Below are 25890 nucleotides of genomic sequence, written 5' to 3' on the forward strand. Positions count from 1 at the left end.
AAATTTGTTGATAACTCAGTTGTAGTCAGACTGCTGCAGGGTGGAGAAGTCAGGCATGGGGAAGTTGTGACAGATGGTGCAAAAGCCTCTTCCTGCAGTTTAATACTAGAAACTGAGAAGATTGTGGAAAAACCTCTCCTCCGCTCTCTCTTAACCTCATTAGGGGCTGTGGAGGTGGCTGGATTTTATATCTCAGGACAGGAATTAACAAGAGAACCAATGATGGGAACAGCACTGCAATTTCCATAAAAGCCAGCAATCTGAATCATTTAAATGTGGGAAAAGGTTTTGCTTTATTCTTTCTGTGAATTTACTTTATCATGATCTTCCTTAATAAAACCGCAGTATTATTGTTGTGAATTTTGCTGCTTCCGCTGGCAAATATCTGAAGAATGAGTTTTACAAACGCTGGCAGTGTCTTTTAGTTCAGACTCATTCTTACGCGACACTGTAGATATAAAGCTCAGATTTTCTCGTTTTTTTGTGCAATTTGTCAAATCACTTTGGATAATTCACAATTATTCAATTTCACCACTAGAGAATTTTGAACTTTACTGTTTTTATTTAAGTGTTTTTTTTTTTTTTTTAGGGCTGGGGATTTAATATTTGCAATATCACAATTTAATAAAAAAATAATAAATTCACATCAGAGAGGCACTTCATTATGGTTGAAAAAAAAAGAAGAAAAAGATGAAGACAAATGTTTTTGATGCACAAGTTGTCCTGGTTTCACCAGAACAACTCTTTTATTAGCAAAATCATGGATATTAGTCCACTAATGTCCATATACAATGGAGAAACAGATCTGAAGGAGTGGGCAGTTCATAGGGGGAAGATATGAAGCTTGAAACCATCAAATGCTCTAATCAACTAGCCAGTCAGGTTTCTGTCTTTATATCTAAGCACTGAACACAGATCTACGTCTGATCCTAAATCTGCTACAAGGCCACCTTTGCCATCCTCTTTCCATCATGATTTATCGGGAATGTTTAGCAGGAGCTTACCGACAACATGGACTAATTGATGAGTAGCTTTTTTTTTGGTAGCTTAGAAAAATACAACTTTAAAAGAGGATGACAAGTAGAGGAATAAAAGTCCCTTTGTTTATTGTTGTGCACACATTCACTCACACAGTCACTCAGACAGACATCTGGCTTCAGTTCCAACTCACTTACAGAAAACAGACACACAATCAGCTCTCACAGTTTTTCAGCATCAGAGTGAACAGGTCTGCAGTTATTTTATATGGGAGTGATAAAAATAATAAAACAGAGGCTAAAAAGCCCAGAGTGTAATATTCCAGATGACTTAATAGAGTTAAATGAAAAAAAAAACTACATTAACTTACATTTTTTTTAAATTACACACAGTAACTATAATGCAGCAAGTCAATAACAACAAACAAATGTTCATTTATGGGCCCAGAACTGGCAAAGATCTCCCCTTCTTTATATAAAAAAATAAGAATAAGTAAAACATATTTTAAAACTTCTAAAAATCCATGGCCATAGACTGTTGTACAAATATCTTACAGAAAAGGTTTTCTCTACACACCATCTTTCAAACGCTTAGAGATGAACATAAGTTAATAAGGTTAAAAGTGACATTCTGATCAGGGTCCATCCACCACGCTGAGTCCGGGTTGGCAGGCTGACCGTCTGGTTGCCTGAACAGAAAGAAAGCAGCCTGATTAGTGAGGAGGAGTAAAGGTGGAACAGCTAGTAGGTGGAACAGCTAGCAGTACCTTTAGAAAAGGCCGCAGTCCTTCAGGTTGGTCTTGATGATGACATCTGTGACTGCATCAAACACAAACTGCACGTTCTTGGTGTCGGTGGCGCAGGTGAAATGAGTGTAGACCTCCTTTACGTCCCTCCTCTTGTTAAGGTCCTCGAACCGGAGCTGGATGTAGGTTGCACCATCCTCATAAGTGTTTTGACCTAAAATTACAATTATGACATGAAGCCTTCTTACAGCAAATTAACAATACAAATACTGTACCAGTCCTATAGTACTGGATTTTAATGTATGCCTTCTTTCCTAATTTACTAATTTGCCACCAATAAAATGCAATGTGGATCTGATTTGTGCTTCCTTATTCCTTCAGTTGTGATGTTTAGACTACTGACAGCATGATTGTGTGCCTAAATGTTCCACAGAGTGGATTATCTAAGCCCTCATGTGGTTAACATGAGTTAAGAAGACAGAAACCTTTAACCAGACTGCACCTAAGAGGATGATCAGCCAGTTTTATCCTTTAGCTTAAAACTATGGTTTTAATTAAACGTTTTCTAATTGATGTCACATATTGTTCAGGTTTAGCTTAGCTTTGTTTTTTTGGTACAGATCTTCATTAGCTGCAGCAAATTTTCAATCAAACCTTATATAGATAAAATAGATTTCTTCTCAGTTAAGAGTTCATATTTGCTATGCTTAATATTATTACAGCTACCTGATTGATTTAGATTAACAGATTTTAACATCTTAAGGCCCTTATTTAATCTTTTACCAAACTTTTTTTTTAAATTAGGTGACAGGTATGTTTCATCTTGGAAAACTTTTTTTTTTTTTGTAGAAATAAAGGTTAGATTCTTATAATAAACAGAAAAGGAAGCAAAGTAATCAGGGCCTTTAGGTGACGGGATGAGTGCTGGATTCTGTAATGACTTTTTTAACACTCATTCCATCAATAAAGACTGTTGAGGGATGTTTTCTTGGATTTTCAGGATCACAGCACATATTGGGAGAGTGTTGGCCTAGTGGGTTAGAGCTTGTGCTCTGAGGAAGGTTGCGAGTACCGGGTTTGATCCCCATAGCCTCCACTCTGGGTTCCTGAGTAAGACCCTTAACCCCACACTGCTCCCCAGGCGACGCACAATGGCAGCACACTGCTCCCTAAAAGGATGGGTCAAATCCAAAGAGGGAATTTCCCTATTGTGGGACAATAAAGGGATTTACGTGACATTAAAACCGCAGGTTCTTCCTAAAGATGTCAAACTGTTGGAGCCTGATTTATAAAGATTGAATGTTTCCATTTATGGGGGAGTTCCATCTTGAAAATATTAGAGCTTTAAGAGAAGCCAGAGTCTTTAGTGTTGCAGATTCCAAATTAACATTAAGCGACCAAGTCAGATATTTATTGGTCACATCTTTGATTTTATTTTGTAATAATGTAGAAAAGCTGCTTGGATCTCCTTCATGAGTTGTTCTTTCATACTTTATCAGTAATTGATGAAGATGGAGACAGATGGAGAGGACATTGTTGCAGGTAGGACCTCTGCTCTGAATGGAGAGGTTTTTAAACTCACCCTCATAGTCTGGGAAGCAGATTGTCAGAGGACTCTTGGAGATCTTGTTCTCAAACAGGTCTTTCTTGTTGAGAAACAGGATGATGGAGGTCTCTGTGAACCACTTGTTGTTGCAGATGGAGTCAAACAGCTTCATGCTCTCATGCATCCGATTCTGACAGAGAGGAGAGAGGCTGGGTAAATGACTGGAAGCATTAAAGAGGGTAGAGCAAACCGAAGCCACCCAGTCCTACCATCTCCTCATCTTCAGCCAGCATCAGGTCGTAGTCGCTCATCGCCACACAGAAAATGATGGCAGTGACTCCCTCGAAGCAATGGATCCACTTCTTCCTCTCTGACCTCTGTCCACCAACATCAAACATCCTAACATCATAGAGACGCACCGATGAATGTAGGAACAGCAAGAAGCAGACAGTTATAGAAAAATTGAATAAACATTTTGGTGCAAATTAACCCTTTGCGTGCCAGACTGCATGGCCTCACAAGCAGTGCTGTCCAGTCCAGCGAATCAACCATGCCACTGTTTAATGTCGACCACATAAAATCATTTTTTTTACTATTAGAGAAGTTCTATCCTTAAAGCTAATGCTAACCTTCTTTCTAATTACCCTAGCTTCCACAAATATTTGCGGTTTGTCAGGATTCTTTTCAGCCATTAATGCTCCAGTTTACACAAAAACAGTGAATAAATAGCTAAGGAAAAAAAAAAGCCGGAGCAGTGATCCTACGTGCGTAGGATTGCTTCTTCTGCCAAACAGCGTATGGGTTACGCTTGGAGCCTATGTAAATAACGCCATGGTGGCACATACGCAAAATGTTTGAATGACAAACAAGTAGCCAATCGGCTTTCGACAGCAGGCAAAGTGGATTAGATCAGGTTTTGTAGGCACCACCATGGCCAGTTTATGAATTTTAATATGTTATTGGGGGGGAAAAGAAGTGCAAGAATGCCAGCCATCAATTAAGTTATTTTAGATGAATCCGGACACATTATTTCTGAGAAAAATCCTCTTTATTACCTTCAAAGGGTACATTTGACCAAGCTACTGAGCGCAAAATACCCACCTAGTTTAGTATAGATTAAGATTCAGCGGAAGCTTTAGGATACTTGTCATTTTTAATTCAGCCTCTCTACAAACTTTGGTCTAGAATATTTAAAAAAAAATGAACTGATCTATATTAGATTAAACACAGATTCTAGGAATTGGTTATCAGTTTGATCATTTTAAAAAACTTCCCCAAACAAACCCAGGAATTTGGTTTAAAAAATAATAATAAAAAGTCATCTAACAAAACGCAAACTGCCGACTGAAATAAAATCCAGACAGGAGGAAAGAAAAGGTAAAATGAAAAGAAAAACTGAAAAAGAATCCCCTGCTATAGTAGTACTCACTTGAAGTGCAGGTCCTTAAAGGTAAAGTGTGTTTCCACAATACCGGTGGTTTTCACTCTGGTCCTCAGCACATCCTGCTGGGTCGGGACGTAAGAAGGAGCAGATAATCTTTCCAGATCATTTAAGTAGCTAAAGAGATAATAGTTTATAAACAAGGGGGTCAGTTAGCATAGCAGTCCCAGGACGGCTAGTTTGGATGGTTGGATGGGATCAACTCACTATGCTGCAGAGTCGTTGAGCTGGTACTCCCGGGAGCGGCTGAAGCATTCCTGAATCCCTCCATCCTTCCAGAGCCGCTTGATTGCGTCAGCCAGCTCAGGTGTCATGACACCCTCTTCTGCTGTACTCGCAAGGGCGAACAGCTGTCGAGCGTCATCCTTTGAAAAAATTATGAATTGGAAAAATTGTTTGTTTTCCATAATCATCCAAGCGATTAAAAGACATCTTAAGCCTGTTTGTGTAAAGAGGCTCCTAATAGTGTAGTGTGATCAGGAACTGGTTTGTTGTTAATTCTGGAATCTAGACAACATTAATTTAAATACTTTATTAATTTTAACACTGAACTGTGTTTTTCTGCTAGGAACGTCCAATGAATTGATAGGATATCCTATATTGCAGCCCTGCTGTCTCAGCACTGACTGATACGACATTAGCATGAATCAGCGACAATAAAAAAATAAATAAAAAACAACAACTCAAAATATGTCACTAGACAATCAAGGGGAATTACTTGTATAAGACTCCATTGAAAAACTGGGATATTCATGTTTTCCCATAACATAAAGCCATCTCAACATTCAGCAGCAATATGATAAACACCCTTCACTGATAGAGTGCCCTAATTCAAACAAATATTAAACCAAAGTCCTTTGTTTTTCAGAGAGGTAATGGAATAAAGGCAAATACCTGGAAACTGTAATATTTTCTAAGCTATTTTCATCTTATCAAGACTTGACATTTGCTAAAAATCTAATTCCTTTGGGTTTTTTTAAGTTATTTTTTAGGCTCTAGTTGCTTTTATTTTGTCATTTTTCAAAGTAGGCAGACAGGAACTGACTACTGGAACTAGAAAGAGGGGGAAGAAATGCAGCAAAGGTCACAAGACCATGACTCAAACCCACAACAGCCAAGGGGACCAAAGCCTCTGTACATGGGTCAAGCGCTTGTGTAGAAACCCTGGGTTTGAAATACCAGCAACAAATAAACATATTAAGGTAATATGGTCAGAAAGAAAATGGTCTGGTCTTTAATGAGGTCATGATTTGTGAGTGAAATTAGTCAAGCGGAGCAAACAAATAAATCAACTGCAAGAGAGGAAGAAGAAAAATCTGAGCAGAATTTAGAAAGCAAGAAGAGTATTATTTTATTACTGTAGAACCGATCTTTCCTGACAGAGAGGATTTCTTCTTAACACCAATTATTGGACAGTAACATCTCATTAACGAGCCACTTTTTAGTTTGTCAAATCCACTTCATCTAATGTTGTTTAATGAGGTACAGAAGAGAAAAGGGACAGGCAGCACTGAGGTTCAATAAGAAGCAGCTATTACTGTGCTCTTTTTAAAGATCTGAAAAGTCAAACTAATAGCCAAACATAATGGAAGAGAGAAAGCAGGAATAAAACTGCCATGGAGCAGAAAATGGTTTTAGATAGTATTCGCATTGTAAAAAAAGTTAGCGACCATTTTGCTACATTCAACAACTTTTCAGATGCATCCAGCGGCTTTTTTTAGAGACAGATGTATCAGCTGGCTGACATTTTTGCCCTATATTAGGTTGTTTGGATTTTCCAGATTCATGTCCTAAGAGCAGCTATGCCTGCTCCTTCCCTCTGTTACACGCTGTGTGTGTGTTTACTTCTTTTATTAAGTGTCTTTTGTTTACGTTGAGAATTGAGACATTTTATTATCAGTTTCATTTTAATCATGTAAATGTAGAAAAGAAATTGCAATACCAGCTCTAAGAATTGGCTCAAAAATATTGGCAGCACATATCTGCGATCAGTTAGACCAGGTATGCCCAAAGTCGGCTCTCAAAGCCCGCCTTTCTGCAGGTTTTAGAGGTTTCCCTCATTCAGCAAAGCTGATTTTCACTGATAGCTGATTAACAGACTTTTGCTGTACTGCAATCATCACAATCAGCTGTGCTAAATCAGGGAGACTTCTGAAACCTGCAAGACAGTGGCCCTGGAGGACAGATTCTGGGCATGCCTGAGTGAGACTGATGTGGAAATAATCGATATCAGAACAGCCAAAGAAAATCTGCATCAGTTGATCTCTACTTTTTGTTTATTATTAATGCAACAAATCTGGCGACCTTCTGTTTTTGGAGAGTCTGACAGCACCTTTGTCATGCAGCAAACCTTGCCTGCAGTCAGAGTGGAGTGGATACTCCTCTTTGTTTCCACATTACAAATGACTCAAACATGCAAAGTTGCTGCTGATCCCACCTGGATTACAGAGGTAATGTTACTATAATAATAGTATCATTTCTTTTTCTCTGAAACACACACAGCCCCAGACGCTTGCTTTCCTTGCCGCCTGTGCCTTGCTAACTTCATTTGATCTGATGTTATAATTAGTTTGATTTATGCAAGTTGAGTTTAAGTATCATTTAAACCAATTAAATATATTTTTAATGTTCTTATATATTTGCAAATTTATTTTGAGTGTTTTTAATCACTTTCTGCTTTGCCAACATTGATATTCTTCTCTCCTACAAACAAAATCAGAGTGACTGACAATGAAAATCATCTACTTTTTAACAACTCAGAGCAAATCTCCTGGCATTGTGTTAAAAGCTGAGTAGAAAGGGTTTATTTTAAAAGAGTGAAAGACATGGAGTCTCCATGATATTTAAAAGCAGCTTGTTCCACATTTTAGGAGCCAAAGCTACAAAAGTTCAGAGTCGCCTCAGGAGCATCTCTGGCCAGCTGAGCGAGGATCAGCTGTAAAGTGAATATATTCTAACAGAGGAATTGAACTCACTGCTCTTGCTGAATCGGCAAATTCAATCTTCAGGCGTCCCATAGCTCTGATGATGGCCATCATGGACTGAAGGGTGTTGCTGAAGACCACAGCCTTGTACTGCTTACACTCCTCCTCTGAGTAGCCAGCTTCGTGGATGATTCTATAAAACAATTGGAGATTGTTCTGAAACTGAATTTGAGGCGTTTATACCACTTTATAAAAAACAAATCTTCAATTTGGCCATCTTAAGGGTTCATAGTAAGAAACTTTGTCCAACGTGAAGGATTATAACACTAGAAATTGTAAAACAAAGAAAACAATTGAAGTTTTACTTTTTTGAGCTATGGGTTTAATTAGAAACTTAGCTGACCACTTGGGGGCAGTAAAAGCAAAGAATAAAGACCACAATTTCATATCATTTTTAACGCTCCTGAAATTAGGTTTCTTCAGCTAAAAAGGTTTCCAATTCAGAGACTTTTTTCTCAGGCAAATGCATAAAAAGCATAAAAACCTTCACTAAAATGAATATGTAAACTGATATAATAGTTTAATATGCACTTTATCAAAAAAAAAAACTGTTTAGCAGAGCATCGTGTTTCTCTCATTAAGTCACTGAGCTCCGACAGTATGGTAACCAGTGAGGGCCACATTAGTTCTAGCAGATTCTCATTTAAAAATCAATATTCATCACTGCAACACCAAGCCCCAATTATTTGTTCTCCAAATCAAAACTGTATTTTCCCTCTGTAATCATTTCTAATACAAAAGCATACTGTAATTATTAACAAACATAGCTCTTAGAGAAAGCCAAGTGCATCATTTACCCTTGAAACATTTAAGACATAATCCTGCGTCTCTTTATATACTTCGTTATCTCATAATATATTTCTGCTTACATGAACCAGTCATGTCTTAGAATTATGTCTTATGTTACAAACCTGTGTAAACAGAACTATAATAATTGTATTTTTGTTAGTCCCATTTTACATCAAGATGAATGTTTTCAAACAGCATATAAAAAGTTGCTTTTGTTTGAAGGTCAAATTACATAAAACGTTCCCCTTTGACTTTGGTTGATTAACTGAGGGGCTGGATCCAATTCCTGAAGTTTAACAAAAAATTCATGTCTGCTCTATAGAAAAACAATCATGTACAGACCTGATTTGACACAAAGATCCTCACCATAAGTTATACATATAAAGTTTCCTTTTTTTATAATATATTATAAAGTCTAAGTTAAACTTACTTCATTTGCTTCACAATCGTGCTTTTCCCAGACTCTCCAGCACCTGAAAAGGAAACAATGTAGATTATATTATATGCGTATTATGTATTATAAACAAATTCCATTTAAGGCATATTTTCAATTTTCAACAAATTATAATGCTATTATGGTTTTGTGCATTTTATATTAAGGCCTGTGGAAATTATGCTAAGACAGTCATATTTGCTGCAGGATACGAGCCATGGGGCCCGTAAGAAAAGCTTTCAATAGATTACGGTTTCATACCTATTTCTAGCACACCAGTTTAATTAAAGCCTTTTTATTAAGATGCCAGATAAAGCATTAGAGTGAGAAGAGTCCTCTCTGGTTTATGGAGATAGATCAAGGCAACTCTCCATCTTCCCCTCTTGGAGCTTTGCACTGCCTGCCAGCTGGCTGAAGGGTGCGATAGGGCAAACGGCTCAATGAAACAACCAGCTAGTATTATTTTAGTATGAAACTCAACAGCTGAAATGTTCTTAATGTTCCTGCTGATGAGCTTATTTACTTGAAATTCACTGCTTAATTTCATATTTATACCAGAGTATTGGATGAATCCAGGCTTACATAAACCAAACTGAGATTAAACAAATAGATAATAAACCTGCACCTCTGATAATGTTATTTTACTAGGAGTTTATGTTTTAGCATTTTAATTCTTCTGTTTGAATACCGGTAAGAGTATGAAACTTTTATTTAAAGGTAGAGAATCACTACCATTAAACTTCAAATACACAGCATAAGCTTTGCAGGCTCATCTAGTTTAAAGAAAACATGAAGAAGACAATAATAATACTGCAGAGTTCAGCTACGACCAGTTTTCTACAGCAGATGGATCAAACCTGAACATAACTTGAGTGAAATATTAACCGGCAGAATGGGCCAAAATGTGTGACATCTTGGCAAATGATGCTTTCATCTCATCTAAAAGCTAAAATGGAATTTGCCTTTCGTGCTTATATTCCAAATACACAACACCCTACTGCACACAATAACTTACTACACATAAACAAACCTTTCAATTGAAACATGAATATCTACCTGCAAATTTAATGAGTGCAGCGACCATTATTTGCATCCAGCAGCCTGCAGTAAAATCATGCCCTCAAATTTGGAAAACACTCTGCATCCCTGTACTGGTTTCCATTCCCTTCAGGTGGTACAGTTCCTCTTTGAAAAATAGGTCACAGGTTTGCCCTTTTGGATGATAATTATCAGAGCAAAAGCCACAAGCTAGATAGTCCTAAAATAGACTACAGAAAACAAACCGTCAACAGTAAAACCCTACAGTTCAGATTTAAAAAAACTGAGCTTGGTGTTTAGAAGTCATCAAATTCTGCTAGAAAATGCAAGTTTATTAGGAATATACAAAAACACAATATAAAAGGTGTTTAAAGGTCCAGTTTAGAGCGATCTCAGAGCAATTGGATTAATCATCCCGATCCTCCTGTCAACAAGATTACACACGGCTTACACTAATCTGGGTTACAGCCGCTCACATTATCAGACTGAACGGACTATAAAACAACATCATACTACGGTACTATCACAGCTCAGTGCATGAAAGTAAATCATAAAATAAGAAATTTAAACATGAAACAAAGTGAATCATCTTTGAGATCCACTTTGAATTTGCCATTAAAGCGTTTTGTATGCTGTCCCTCTGAGATACAGACGTGTTTAAGCTGAGCACACAACATTTTAATTATACTGCCTCTGCGGGGACTCTCGGCTCCCAGGTGAGTTACAGTGTTTTGCAATTCATCGTCCCACATGATAAACAGCCCACATGCAATAGAGGTATTATTACCCTAGAAAAAAATATTAATTTGCAATCACAGATTGGAAGCCTACTGCTGTTGCTAGATTTCAAGTGCACTGAAGAAACCAATTATTGTAAAAGTCAGAATAATCTCAAGTTTTATGTTTATAGAAAAGAACTCGGTTCTTTTCTTTTCGGTCAAGTAGAAGTAACCCACACATTAATAATCAAATATTTTGAAAGAAAATCAACCTCTTTTGGGCTGATTCAACGTCTTTTTTCTTTTTAAACACTGCCACGCGCTTTAGTTTAGAAAATTTGGACAGAGCTTGATTAAAAAAAAAAAAAAAAAACATACACCTAGATCTGCCATTAAACACATCAATAAGTTTAAATTCAAATAACAAACCCACAACTGAAAGGCATATATTGTTGCTGGCGATTGTGGGAATGCTGATGAAAAAAAAAAAAAAAAAAAAAAAACACACACACACACCACCATTAAAATTCAAATCCTTGTCGCAAATGAGGTGCACACACGCTTACATAAGCCATCAGCAGGTCAACAACGTACAGCATTAGACGAAACACAGGACTGAAAAGCAGAGATTAACCACAATTAATGCCGCTGATAATGCAAAAACAACACAGCAGCACGTTACAGAGCTCAATCACACTGTTTGCCATCTTTTTCGTGTAATTGAAGTTGTGACAGATGACTACCGCTGTCCGCCACAACTCAAATGTTGCTATGCAACCTGGGCCGCGTTCATCTATACAGACAGGCAATAGAGGAATAAGAGCTATTAGGAAAGGTGTGAAAAAGTACTATTTACAAAGATTTTATTTAACTGAAATAAAATCAAATAAGAATATATATGTTTTTTTTTTCATCCTCAGTCATAATCAACCTTCAAATTACAGGGAAAAAAAGAGATCTCTGTAAACTATCACCAGTGGAAGTATTTCTAACAAAAAATTCCAAGTTGTTGAAAGAAACAGTTTCTCCTTTTTGCCATTTGATACTTTCCCCAGGTCATTTCATACCAAACTTTTAGATAAAAAGTGAGGACAGAGCATTTCTTAGTAACAAGGTGCCAATTTATTAATTGTTTCTGACCCTCTGAGCTCACTTTGGAAACTGTTGGAAGACAGCAGGAAATAATTTTATTTTTTTATTTTTTTCTATTATAGTCTTCATAAGAAAATATGGTAATAGGATCTGTTTTTTTTTATAATACCACATAGTAGCAGATAGCTTTTTTTTCAGGTCATGGCCCATATTTCAAAGGGGTCAACGTAAGCAGATCACATGCAAAGTAAATGGAGATATTTTTATTTTTGAACAGATAATTTACTATTAAAGTCTTCATCATCTGGAATATATGCTAGAAAATATACAGTGGAAGAGTTTTGTTTTTTTGTTTTTTTTTTACTGGGCTCATTGTTCAAACCAGACAAGTCCAAAAGGGGCTCTCTCGACAAAATGCGATTTTGGTCCTCCTCCTGTATTGACATAAATCCTGGAAGTTTTCCAACATAAGCCCCCCTTGCTTTTATCACTCCTGTCTCTATTCAACCCAAAGGGGTGATTCCAATAACCAGGGTTGGTTAGTAAGACTGTACCTTTTTTACCTATTGTGTAGGAGACCAAGATGCGAAGGTAAACAAACCATGGCAACCTGCTAATGTTCATCCACATAAACTCACACCTGTCAAATTCTTGCACTTACCTTCAGAAAAACAAAAAATGGATACCAAAAGGAGTCTGAATGAGCTCCGCCTTTTTTCTCCAAAAATTATTGAACATGTCTTTAAGACAATTTCAGATGGATTGCATGAATAAAACACCAGATTGAGACCTCTTGTTTCTCCAAGACTATGCATCTCTAGGACTGATAAAAACACCCATTTATAAATGCCAGAGTTTTTCCAGGTCCAAAAGGAAGCAGAAGATTAAAAGGCAACACCTGAACTGCCACTTTTCTATTTATATTTCACCCAAGAGGTGAAATGACCGGGAGCCTGCAGTTTATATGAGAGCTATAATAACAGGAGCATATGGTAGTGCAACTTGCACCCCTGTAACTATGCTGCAACACATTATATCAGACATGAGATACTTGGAAAGGTGACGTTTATAATTTCCAAGAAAAGATAAACTTGCAAAAAAGCATAGACTATTTGCAGCCATGTCTTTTTCTTTACATTCTTTTAATAAAACATTAAAGGTAGAAAGAAGAAAATAGTTTTTAGCTGATTGTTCTTTCCTATATATTTTTTTGCTTTACTTGTTTTTGTAATTAGCAAAAATTATTATTTTACTTCACAATATCCTTATTTTAAATGATTGTTAAAGGCTTGGAATAATGAAGGAACAAATGTATGTATTAATATATATGAGAGTTAGGTGCAGTTAGTGAATGCAATGAAAAGTAAGATATTTTTACATATATTCAAACGGGTTGGGTTGAAATACAAACCTACTGGTTCCCACCCTTTAATAAATAACATCTGTCTAATAGGGCTGCCAAATACATCTCATATCCTCCACCATATCATTACTATAATAGTCAATATAGGCTGTTTGGAAAGCAATACTAATGGCAATTATATTCCAACTCCAAGAACTGATGCTTTTCTTGGCTAATTATATACTTTGTCTGATACACAGAGTGGATGCCCACTTCTGAACTGACAGCAACTATCACAGAGAGAGTTAGAAGCATGATAATGAAAACTACTGAAAGACAGAGTGAGAAGTACGTGGATATCATTAACACAGAGTTTAACAAAAGTTTCCCAATATAATTTTTTTCTAATACTGTGCAGATTGTTCAACAGCCATCACATCAGAAGTTGCAGAATATTTCAGCTTTTGGATAATATTAAAACTTTTGGTAGATACTTGGTACAGTTAACGTCTGTTCTTGAAGATTACAAATATAGATAAAATTAGTTAAATATATTGTCCCTGTAAAGAACCACAACACAACTATAATACTATTCATAACACAGTTGTTTTTAATGCAATTTTTTAGAGACTATGCACTGCAAGTTTTTGATGTCATTAGAATGACCGACTGACTGCAAGCTGAGGGAGTGATTCAGGTATTAGTTTTAGATGAGCTGAATCAGGGACACATGTAAAAGTTGTGTTACAGCAGTGCTCAATGACTGGAGTTTGACATCCTGAACTATACTCATTATGAATGCACTTTTAGAAGGTACGTATGGAGATCCTTTTAGTGCCCAAACTTTGTTTTACCACACTGCAGAGGGGTCCTCACTCCAACATTGGCAGTTATTGTTATTAATTACTGCCAAACAAGCGAACACCGTGTCACAGAGTTATATACTGTCAACTCGACCAAGCTTTGTCTTTTTCAATAAAGATAATACATTAATATGATCAGAATTAAAATTTGAAATTCCTTTACATCAAATTCTTATAAAAAAAATACTGTATGCAAAATTTTTGTTTTATTTCCCCAAGACAAAAAATTCTCTGCCCAGGGTTCCTTCTGTATTTTTCATACAATATATATTTATATTTTTACTGAATCGAGCAATGTAGAAGTCTTGGAACAGTTTACGACACATTTTAAAATGTGTCAATACAAATGCTCATTTTTAATCTATGCAAAAACGTTTGTAAACTGCAACTGCATTAAGAGACCATAAAGTATTAGGAAATAAAGAGGATTGTCTACTGCTTTCTTTACATGTTTGTGTTCTAAAAATCCCATAGTTCTGTTCGCTCTAAGGAAAATCTATCCTTGAGTATTCACAGGTCATCATTGTGCTTATAAGTTTTTTTTTTTTTCTAAAATGTGGATATTCAAAATTGGTAATGGAAAAAAGACTGATATTATGGCAGTATATCTAAAGTGTGGGTAAATTTTTGATATGTAAAATGTATGAGCCATCTAGTCGTTTGAAAGTGCAAATATTTGATTAAGCATTTTTTATATTTTCCAAAATAGGATTTACAGGAAAAAAGTGTTACATTTCCCAACTTGATGCGGTGATTTTTAAAATGGTAGAAATTTGACATTTGATGTAAATAAATGTCAATTTGAAGACACTGCTGGATGACTATAACATCCAAATATTTCATCAAACTTTTAATTAAATGCTTCATGGTACAGTCCGAGAAAAAGGTTTGAAAGAAATTACTATTACTTTGAATGGGTTTAATTTAGATTTACTACTCTTTCAGACAACATTGTGTATTGTATTTTTATTTTTTTTGACGTAATTGATCTATTTTTTCCTCTGCATTCCAAGGCAAAAAGCTCATATTTTGAAGTTGGAATGTATTCAGACTTGTTAAGCAGCATAACTGAAAAGATTTTATCTAATTTATAACTCTACTCTTTACGGCATTTTACGTTATTTTCCACCTCGTTTACGTGCCGTTCAGAAAACCTCCGATATAACGATTATAGCGTGAACCACCCCAACTGTCCAGACAGCAGGTCGGACGTTATAGCTTCCTGATGGCTAACTAATCCATGCTATCGCCGCTAAAGCAGCTAATTATCTTACAGTTAAATTGGCTTACAGACTTAATGGGGGATAAAAACGCTCCCAGCCAAAATAAACACGCTATTAGTGACTAAACGCTAATTTTAATTTGTTAAGATGGGGGCATAACGGGAACGACCTAAAGTTTAGCTAAAAGAACAACGACTATTCCTTTCATGTTTTAAAAAGCCACAAATAAATCCCGTTTCTTTAGCCTCGCTAACAGACAAATAAAAGTGCTATTAGTGAACGTTACATAAAACGTGTCAAATAGCTTTGTATAATCTCCAACATGCAAAAGCTAAGATCAGCGTCCGTCTTCCGTTAACACACCCATCCATCCATCTTTCTCTTACCCAGCAGCAGGAGCTTGACCTCCCGGGCAGCTTTCTCTCCGTCGTCCCGCAGGTTTCTGTCGATCATCTTGCTCCGCTCCTGCGCCGCCTTGTCGTCCGTGCTCAAAGTACACCCCATCTTCTTCTCACCTGCCCCCCGAAATAAATCAAATTATCGCCCTACTAAAGCACAACTTAAACAAGTAACAGCATGCAGAGGCTACTCGAAGCTAGCATCCAGACTGGGCTGAAAGAGACGGAGGCAGTCTGTGTCAATAACACTCGAGATTTACACACGCCCAGACGTCCTTCTTCACTAACCCGATTCTAAAGCAAAAAAAAAAAAAAAAAACTCGATTTAAACATAAAAGTGTGGGTATCTGGGATAACTACCTCTTCAATTCACGTCCTAGCCTTAAACCAGACCGATGTATCCAGTTATTCCTAGAGAACCAAGACGGGAACAAATTGTTGCATCAGTGACGGAGCTCTAAAAATGTTGGTTTCCTCTTCGTTTCGCATACCGCTGTAGTGCGCATGCGCGGCAGAGCAACAGGCTTCCACAGAGCTGGTGGAGAGAAAAAAGTTGTTAGACGCGGCGAATCCTCCTGTGGCTCCGAATTATAATATAAAACATTTACATATTTGACTTTAAGCTATTAGTTGGATTTACATCCAGTTCAATTAAATTCAGAGTATTTATATAGAATAGAATAGAATAGAATAGAATAGAATAGAATAGAATAGAAAATCCCTTTATTGTCCCACAATGGGCAAATTCTGGTGTTTACAGCAACAAAATGATTTTAGAAAAAAATGGTCACACAAATGAGGACATTAGAAAAGTGTATAGGGATAACATAATAGTGAAGAGTTAAAAAATAAACTAATAAAATACTTTACTGTAAAGTGTTTTAACAAAATAAATAGTGTGCACCTGGATAATAAATAACCAATATAAAGCTGTGAACATGTTTACAGTAATGGATATTTGAAAATAGCAGCAACATCAGAGGTGTGCAATATGACAGCAGCAAAAAGTCTTACAGCTGCTGGGAGGAAGGATCTGTGATAACCCTCCCTGGTGCATTTAGGGTGCAGCAGTCTGTCACTGAAGGAGCTTTCCATCTCTGCAGCAGCTTCATGCATGGGGTGGGAGGCATTATCCAACAGAGATGTTAATTTAGTTTCATATAGCAAGCTCAAGACGCTTTACAGAGACAATTCAGTCATATCATGCAGTTAGATTGGTTAAAATTATTCTATTTGAGAAAAAACAACAGTTGATTGCCTCAACTTATTGCACAGCAATCCCTCACACAAGTATGTATAAGGTGACAGTGGAAAGGAAAAACTTCCCTTTAACGAGAAAAAAAATCTTTCCACTGATCCATATAAACTCTTTCTACATTAAAACAGGTAATAATAAAGTTGCTCCACAAGAAGCATTTCTTTTTAAAGGACAAGTTACAATGATTAGCATGAAATTTTATGTGATTTAAAGTTAATTTTACACCAAAGGCAAACATTCATATGAAGATTGTTCTCGTCTATTGTAAATATGATCCAAAGTCAGATTAAAGTACAGTAAAACTAAAGAATTTGTCATTATAAAAAAGTAAGTTTTTGTTGTAAGATTAATCAAAGCACTACTCAACCCATCACTTTTGTTTTTGTTAATAAACTGTATAAGTAGATGTCTTTACTATTGTCTACAAGTAACATGCCTTATTTTGACAGTTTACAGATAATTTGTTGAAAATCCTGGTTTTGTGTCAAACATTGTCCATTTTGTGCCCACTTCAGACTAAAATTGTTTTGAAATTAGTTAGTTAGTGTTGGCAGTGATGCAGTCGCTGTATCGGAATGTCGTGCTAAAGAGGGATCTGAGTCAGGGGGGCAAAGCTTTTCTATCGATCTACATTCCCACCCTTACCTATGGTCATGAGATCTGGGTAATGACCGAAGGGACAAGATCGCGAATACAAGCAGCCCAAATGAGTTTCCTTTACCCGACCCCCCTTTGAGGTCGGGTGATGAGCACAGTTACCCGGGAGGAGCTCGGAGTAGAGTCGTTGCTCCTCCACGTCGAAAGGAGCCAGCTGAGGTGGCTCTGGAATCTACTCCAGATGCCTCCTGGTTGCCTCCCTTGGAAGGTGTTCCATGTCCTATTAGGAGGAGGCCTTGTAGAAGAATGAACATGAAACAAAAAAATTGTGAATGCACTGAAATGAGATAAAAACAAGTCTGCATCATCTGTCCAATCTAATTAAAACTGAAGGAGACAGCTGTCTTCGATTGTCTTTTTAACTAACACAGCAGACTGACAAAAATTTAACCATTGCTCTGACAAAGGCCATTCAGGCCAAACCCTCATGGCAATTTTTTTATCACAGACTTTAACTTTCCTCCTAAGTGCCTCATACCTCTTCTAAACTTTTAAATAATGATTTGTTATTATTTTTTTGTCATTTGGTCACAAGACTTAAAATGTATTGTTTTGTTTATCAGTAGTATTTGCTTTAGACGTTTATTGACGGTTTCCTTGAAAGCCACCTTTGTGGAAGGAGGAAGCAACCTCACAGAATCTCTGAGCCAGCTGCTAAAACGTGTATAGCTCAGGGCTGCTGAGCTCCTACACAAGACTTTCCTCTCTTCCTCAAATTTCCTCAGTCTCTGGTGATGCACCGCCCACTGCTCCTTTGCAAAACTATCATCAACAGGAATACTCTGCGCTTGCCATGTTTGTGTAACAGTGTCAGTGTGCTGCTGTCAATCACGGCTGAGACTACATGTTCTGATGTCCTCTAGGAAAGCCTTTTAGCAAGAGAATTTTCAAATATCATATGACTACACATTTTTTGTGGTCATCAATTAGCTTCTGGCACAATTTTGGAAAGAGATTTGACAGTCTCTTAGCAGAATTGGTAGAGAACATTAATCAATATCACTTTAACCCCCTAGGTTCCACCTTTTTACAGCTTGTGCACAAACTGATTGTATAACCAGTAAAGTAATATTATAAATCCCAAATGCAAGCAAAGATCTTCTAGTTTATAGAGATATGTATACAAATTCTATAAGTTTTACACAACTCTAGCTATGTAACTTCAAACATGAATAATACATTGTTGACTTCTCCAACTCACTACACAGTTGTGTTGTGGACAAGAACTGTGTTCAACTGTGTTCAGATCTCTAGTCATAAGTGTTGTGAAACTGTGACCCCTTTTGCATGCAAACTGTCTATTCAGCACATGTAACTCAAATTTGGACCAAAAGTGCCAAACTGGATTTTTATGACTAATTTGACCATTAAAAAAAAAAAAAAAAAAGTTTTCTGCATGTAGCTTTAAACACATTGTTTTTTTTCAAACTCTTTCTTTAATAATATTTTTACATTTTTAGTTTTCAGAATTTTGGCTGTCCATCCATCCATGCATTATCTGACACTTTTGTCCCAATTGGGGTTGCAAGGGGTGCTGGTGCCTATATCCAGCAGTCAATGGGCAAAAGGGGGGGTTCAGTCTAGACAGGTTGCCAGTTCATTGCAGGGCAACACAGAGACAAACAGGACAAACAACTATTCATGCACACACTCAAACCTTACATAGAGAAGCCAATTAACCTAACAGTCATGTTTTTGGACTGTGGGAGGAAGCCAGAGTACCCAGAGAGAACCCACACATGCTCAGGGAGAACATGCAAACTCCATGCAGAAAGACCCTGGGCCCGGAATCGAACCCAGAACCTTCTTATTGCAAGGCAGCAGTGCTACCCACTGCTCAGTGGCACAGTTGCTGGTTGTTTTTTCAATTATTTCTACCCTCCTCTCACATAAATAAACACTATATTTTCAGTCTGTCCCTTCACTACAAGTACTTCATTGCAAAGCTTCTCTTATTGGCTAACAAATGATGTCAATCAAAGTTTGATCGATCAAAGTTTTGTGGAGTTCCACCTACACAAAAGCAATGCAGACCATCACTGACGTTTCACAGGTAATGAAGCTTAAGCATAAATTAAATCTGGAAGACTGTTATCGGTTTCACCTAAACCACCTGCAATGTCCCTCATTCAGCTTCAGCTAATTAGCTCGGGGGGCCACACCTTCTCCAAAGCAATACAATTACAAATCCCCCTCATGTAGCTACTGGTGCTGCTTCTTTCTCCTGCACCCAAGTGAAAATTCACCCACCTCCACCCCAATTCCTTCCTCATTCTCAGACAATTCTCAGTCCAGTTTACCCTCTGGCTTATTTCACCACCAGTGTTCGGCCCCCGGGGAGACGACTACTCTAATCCTTTTCCAGGTTACTCATCCAAGCGTAGTTTGATTCACAGCATCGAAGTCTTCTGCCAGGGCCAGAGCTCCAAAGAACTTATTTTGATTTACTGTATGTCTTTGTCTGCTTTCGTCTCTTTGAACCCTGGCCTCGGGAGATGGCCACTCACACTCACCCTGGTTCTGCTGGAGGTTTCTTTCTATTTACTCAAAGCAAGTAAAAAATATGCACTTTTAACTGACTGGATTTGGTGACTATGATTTTAATTCAAAATTAAAGTGGATTTAATTCTTAGTAAATTGTGCTGTTGCATTTTACATTGAAATATTGTTCTTATCATGTGCTTTATCTTTAAACTTTTGTTTATGAGTTTCTGACATCCCAAAATGCATTTTAGCTTTCTGACCCTGTCTCTCCAGCATTCTGAGGGGAGCTTTAAACAGATATAGCTATATCTTCAGTTGTAAACACTTTTTCAATAAAGGCAACATGGCAACTTAGGCAAATCAGCTGCACTGACATGTCATCTGTGGGTTTTGTGAAAAAAATGACAGACAGATAAATCTAAAAACAGCTCTCACCCAAAGGAGAATGACACGCTTTAAAGTTTTTTTTTTTTTTTTTTTTTTATGAAACACGATGTGCTTGCACTGGAGCTACTTAAGATGGAAAAATTTCAAGAGGATAGATACAACTATGTGCCAAACATGGCCAAAAAGCTTGTTTTTAATGTCATAATTAATGCTAAATATTATTTTATTGCATCTGAGTATAAGGGTGAGGAAACAGATGTATGCTCAATTTCAAAGTTATTTGCAAAAGATAAAAAAAATACATCTACCTTTTTCTCTTTTTTATCGAAAGTGTGTACTTCTTTGTGTTTGTTTTCACATAAAATCTCAATCAAAAACATTTTAATCTGAGGTTTTAATGTAACTAACATTAAGAGTTAATTGAACAGCTGAAGTTGCATATGAAAACAAACACAGAACACAAAAGGAACCCTTTTCTCGGTTAGGGCCTAGGGTTTTATAATTATTTATTTAGAAGAGATGTGAACCACACTGAGTGCAAAGAGGGATTGCTCTGATGGAAAAGGCCTGCCCTGCCGATGTCAGGAGGTGAAGGGATAAAGATCCCAAATGAGGGTCACACCCTGTGGTTGAGCCTTGCCAGGAACCACATCCATGAATTCAAATGAGCCCCGGTCTAAAGCAATCACAATCTCCCCAGCTTAAACAAACACAGAGGTAATGAAAATGTTTGTTTTTTTGAAAGGACATTTTAATTTATGGTTCTATTGTCTGAATGACTATAAGTGAGAGCTCTAATACAAAAAGAGAAAAACCTTCCTGCTCTCTGTTTCTGGATCAGAATCCAATTGACCACACATTAATATTTGTGTTCCCTATTTTTTTAATGTGCACCCATGATGGGAAAGGGTTGAGATGTGGTCAGAATTCATCTCCTCACTTTACATATGATTTTCTTTGCAGATGACCCCAACATCATGCAAACTAGTGCCATCATATTTCCACTCAAAAAGAACATGGAAAGATTTTTTTTTTGCATGCACGATGCATGCGTAAACAGTACATCTGATCCTTTTATTAATCATCTGCAACACACAGGTCAGGAGCACCAAAGGACCGTGTATGAGTTTGTTTTCCTGTGACTGGGAGAGCGATGTATATTTGCTACCATGATCACGATGTCATACACCACCACAACAGGAAATGTTTTGAATTTTTTTGATAGCAAGAGATAAATGGTGAGATGGCAGAACAGCTCATAAATGAACTGATGATCCAGTTGATTGATGAAAAATGAGGACACAAAGTGAGGCTCCGTGAAGTGTGTTTACAATGCTGAAGGATAAGGAGCCTTCAGTCAGCTATTGTAAATTATGTATATTTTGACAACTTTTGCTTTCCTGCACATACTGTCCTCTTCTGCAATGAAGCATCGACTGATTTACATATTTATTTTATTTTTAGAAATTCACTAAAAATTTTCTGTATGGAAATGTCCATACAGTATGTATGGACATTTCCATACAGAATGGAAGTTTAATAAATTTAGAGAAATTATTTTGACTGTTGCTCAGTATTAAAAAGCTTTGTACATACTGTTTCTAAGCTTTTTTTTAATTGTCCTTTGCTGTGAAAAATTACGTAGGTATGAGTCTGCAAAAATAAGTCTATTCAGATCATCTACCTACACTAAATCTTTTTACCACAAAAAAAGGGATTAAATAAATTACACATGCTCAGGCTACACCAAAGAAAAAAATTATAGTTGACAGCCTATATCTAGGTAAGATCACTCAAATCTATCTTAAGAATAATACTGGCTATTGAGGAGTATGTGATTGAATGCCCTCTGGACTCAGTTCAGGAGGTGGAAACCAGACAGACAGACAGATTTTATTTTGTCATTTTGTACACACAAGTGTATACAAAAGAAATTTCGTTAAGTACAGCTTTCTAGACTAATTTTTTTAAAGTGCAGCCTTGATAAAGGTAAGCAGCAGTGATAAAAACATTAGGATGAAAAAAAAAACACTGTGGTGAAAAAAAAGTGATGTAAACATATTACTGTATAGTTACAGTTCCAACATTCAGGTTTTTTTTGTTTGTTTTTTTTATAACCCATTTTACATAACATTTAGCAGTCTAATGGCAGTGGGGAAGAAACTGTTTTGGAATCTGCTGGACCTGCATCGGACAGGGAGGGGAGCCTGTGCTTAGAGTGATGACCTCAGAGGTATTCTGTCCGATTCGACTGACTGAGGTCTGCCTTTCCATATCCTCCTGGTGTTGCTGGCATCGTAGAAAAGATCTAAAGTATCCTAACTAAATGAACATCTCTATTGGATAATGTCTAATACCCCATCCATGAATCTGTTGCAGGACTGGAGAGTTCCTTCAGTGACAGACTGCTGCACCCTAAATGCACCAGGGAGCGTTATCACAGATCCTTCCTCCCAGCAGCTGTAAGAATTTATAACCACTGGTTCCAAAAACCTCAATAAGTTGTTACATTCATGCTGATGCTTGCACGGTTTGTCCATAGGTGTATATTGGTTATTTATTCTCCTGGTGAACACTATTTATATTGTTAAAAAACTTTACAGTACAGTATTTTATTTAAAGTATTTTATACTGTTTTCTAAGGTGCACATTGTGTGACCACTTCTATTATAACCTCTGCTGCTGTAAACACCACAATTTCCCCATTATGGGACAATAACGGGATTTTAATTTGTGTTCTATTCTATTCACATTTCATAAAATTTTGCTAATAGATGAAGGTCATGTGCTGCAAAGTAAAATGATGAATAAAATGGCCTACTTTCTGTAGGCATTGTATTTATGATCACATAAATTATTTATTACCTTAGATAGTCAAATGTGTGGGATCTGAAAACTAAAATACTCATCTGACTTCACAGATGACAAAATGAGCGAGCTTTGAAAGCAAGAAATTAGCTCTGAACTGGCTGAGAATGTGTCAGAGTCATCAAACAGGAAGACTGAACAAAGATCAGAAGATTGAGATCATTCTTGATCCAAGCAATGATCATTTCAATAAAACCATCCACCCCCGTCATTTCCTCCCTCTCCTCAGCCACAGTAATTAACCCCTTAAACATACGTCACACAATGACAGGATGGCTATCTCCATGGCAACATATTACCTCCATCTGCCACAAAGGCAACTTTAAGATTTTGGGACTTTTTTTTTTTAGAAATAAATCTTGTTTGTGATCTCAGCAAAACAAGAACAGCCTCATGTAACGGTACAAACATTTTAAAGACATGGCTTTATAATGTTAGACAATTCTTGATCAGTTAATCCAGCCTTATTTTAACAAATATACCTTAAATTTACACAAGCATCACATGTTCACTAACATTTTGCACTCAGTATAGTAACAGTCAGTTTTATTGTGCCTTTGCAGTAGGAACCTGAGTAGATAGATATCAGACCTCTAGATGGCAGCAGAGTCTTAAAACAATATTTAACACAAACTACAAGGAAATCTGGAAATCCAACCATTCTATCAAAACTGCACTTTGTTGTTGGCAATTATGGTCTAAACAAGTTATTTTAAGTGACTTAATGATATTTCTGGGTTAATGTTAGTTAACATAAGATTTCTATGAGCAAAAACTGCAAAATCTGGAATATGTCACACTGCGTTTTACTCTTAAAGCACACAAACAGCAGATGACACAATGAGTGACTTCATTCTTTTTTAGGCTACAGTCAAATAAAATCATCCCCATTGTGTCTGTTGTGATGACACCATACATTTCATCCCTGACAAGTTTACATTAATACTTTCCTTTTCAATATTTATGTTGTACTCATTTAGGAATATTTAGTTTATAACACCACACTGAAAATAGGGGGGTCTAAAATGAAGATAAAACAGATATATTTAAGGAAAAATACTGCGACATGACTTGTTCATGCCGCAAAATAATTTTACATGACAAGATTTCTTGAATAAGTTTATAATGTAGAGTTGTAAAGTTAAAATTGCGATCACCTTTAAGACAAGATAAATGTAGATTGCTATTACTAAATCTAAGTTTAATAGTTTTTTTTCCTTTATAATCTTGGTAAGAACCAAATCGTTCACAATAGGAAAATATCATCTACCATTCTCAATTATAGGACAATTAGAAAAAATGAATTACTATACATGAATGAATTAGAACACATCATCATTGCTCCTATAAAGAGATGAAATTCACTGTATCCCTAGAGATGTGTAGACATTTCTGCAGGTTTCTCAATAAAACACTTTTTTTCATGTCTATACAGTACAGGTGTGAAATATTCCAAACAGTAGTTTGACAGAGTAACATTTGTGGTTATGGTCGGTAAAAAAACAAGTTTAATACTAATTATTTCATTTACTTCCTATCTAGAATCATGAAAGAATAAAAATGTCCAATGCTGTTTTCTGTATGTATTTGTAAGGCTAAATGAGCTACATGACCACAAAACCCATTGAGTCAATAAAGCTGTCTTTAAGAGCTCAGACAGAGTCCATATCCTCTCATTGATGGGGATTTATGTCTCAAACGAATTACCAGAACAAATCATGTTTTCATTCAGGATTGGGTGCTTCTATTGAATGTCAAAATAACATAGTACTAATTATTATACCATGAGCTAATTACATAAAATAAAATTATCTCAACACAATTAGAAACAAACAGAAGGTTGCTTCCTTCTGTTTTTCATCCTTTTGAGTGAAAAAGAACACCTCCTTCATATTAGCTTAATGCACAAGTGAGTTCAATACACGCAGTCTAGTCTTAAGCGTTGGTATTATGCATCTGACCCTTTTTATTCAAACAACTGCTGGAGCCTAGGCTAGATGGCCTATTTCTTCTGCAGCCTTGGGGCTTGTGCTTAAGTACAGAAGAGAAGAAAGCTTCATTGCCCTCTGTTTTTCATACATCTTGGCACACATTGAAGTCCACAAGAAATTCAGTATCTTACAGTAAAGACACCAGAAGAATATAATGTTAAATAAAAAAATTTAAAATCTGTAAAATTCAGGATGATGGAAAAAATAAATAGTTAGAAATTTAGCGACCCGAACAGAAGAATGTGAGTATTCTGGGATTAGAAGCTTTAAAGCAGTTGTGGTGTTGTTTAATATTCCTAAAAGCAGTCAGCTGTCTGTCCATTTGTCATCCTTCCAACTCTAAACACTAAACATGACTGTTTGGCCTTTTATCTTAGTGTAGCTTAATATAAAAGGCATAAATAACTAATTCATGCAAAGAATAATTTACCTATGAATGTAAAACACATTAATACTCATAGCAGCACAAAAATATATGCTAAAAAGTAGAGCTTTATGAATGTCTGGCTTCTTTATGGTTATTTGTACTTCCATGTTTTATCTGTGAGTAAGAGGGTTATATATATTGTATATATAATTTTATGTCGATATGTTTGTAATGTAAACAGCAGAAAGAAGAGCTAAGGCACAGCTAGTTGATGGGGATCCAAAGTA

General features: G+C 36.5%; 1 protein-coding gene across 1 annotated transcript; it reads right to left on the bottom strand.

Moving 5' to 3' along the window:
• Positions 1-710: 710 nt before the first annotated feature.
• Positions 711-16109, bottom strand: LOC119793087 (guanine nucleotide-binding protein G(i) subunit alpha-1-like). Its single transcript, XM_038300069.1, has 10 exons — positions 15952-16109; positions 15580-15708; positions 8914-8956; positions 7686-7827; positions 4918-5075; positions 4699-4827; positions 3539-3668; positions 3306-3459; positions 1745-1937; positions 711-1666 (listed from the first exon to the last, which is right to left on the bottom strand). Exons 2-9 carry the CDS (start codon positions 15695-15697, stop codon positions 1747-1749), a joined length of 1065 nt encoding a protein of 354 aa, XP_038155997.1. The 5' UTR covers positions 15698-15708; positions 15952-16109; the 3' UTR covers positions 711-1666; positions 1745-1746.
• Positions 16110-25890: the final 9781 nt, after the last annotated feature.

The sequence above is a fragment of the Cyprinodon tularosa genome, unplaced genomic scaffold, assembly GCF_016077235.1.
Source record: "Cyprinodon tularosa strain WSP-4 unplaced genomic scaffold, ASM1607723v1 ctg44, whole genome shotgun sequence".
Taxonomy (NCBI): domain Eukaryota; kingdom Metazoa; phylum Chordata; class Actinopteri; order Cyprinodontiformes; family Cyprinodontidae; genus Cyprinodon; species Cyprinodon tularosa.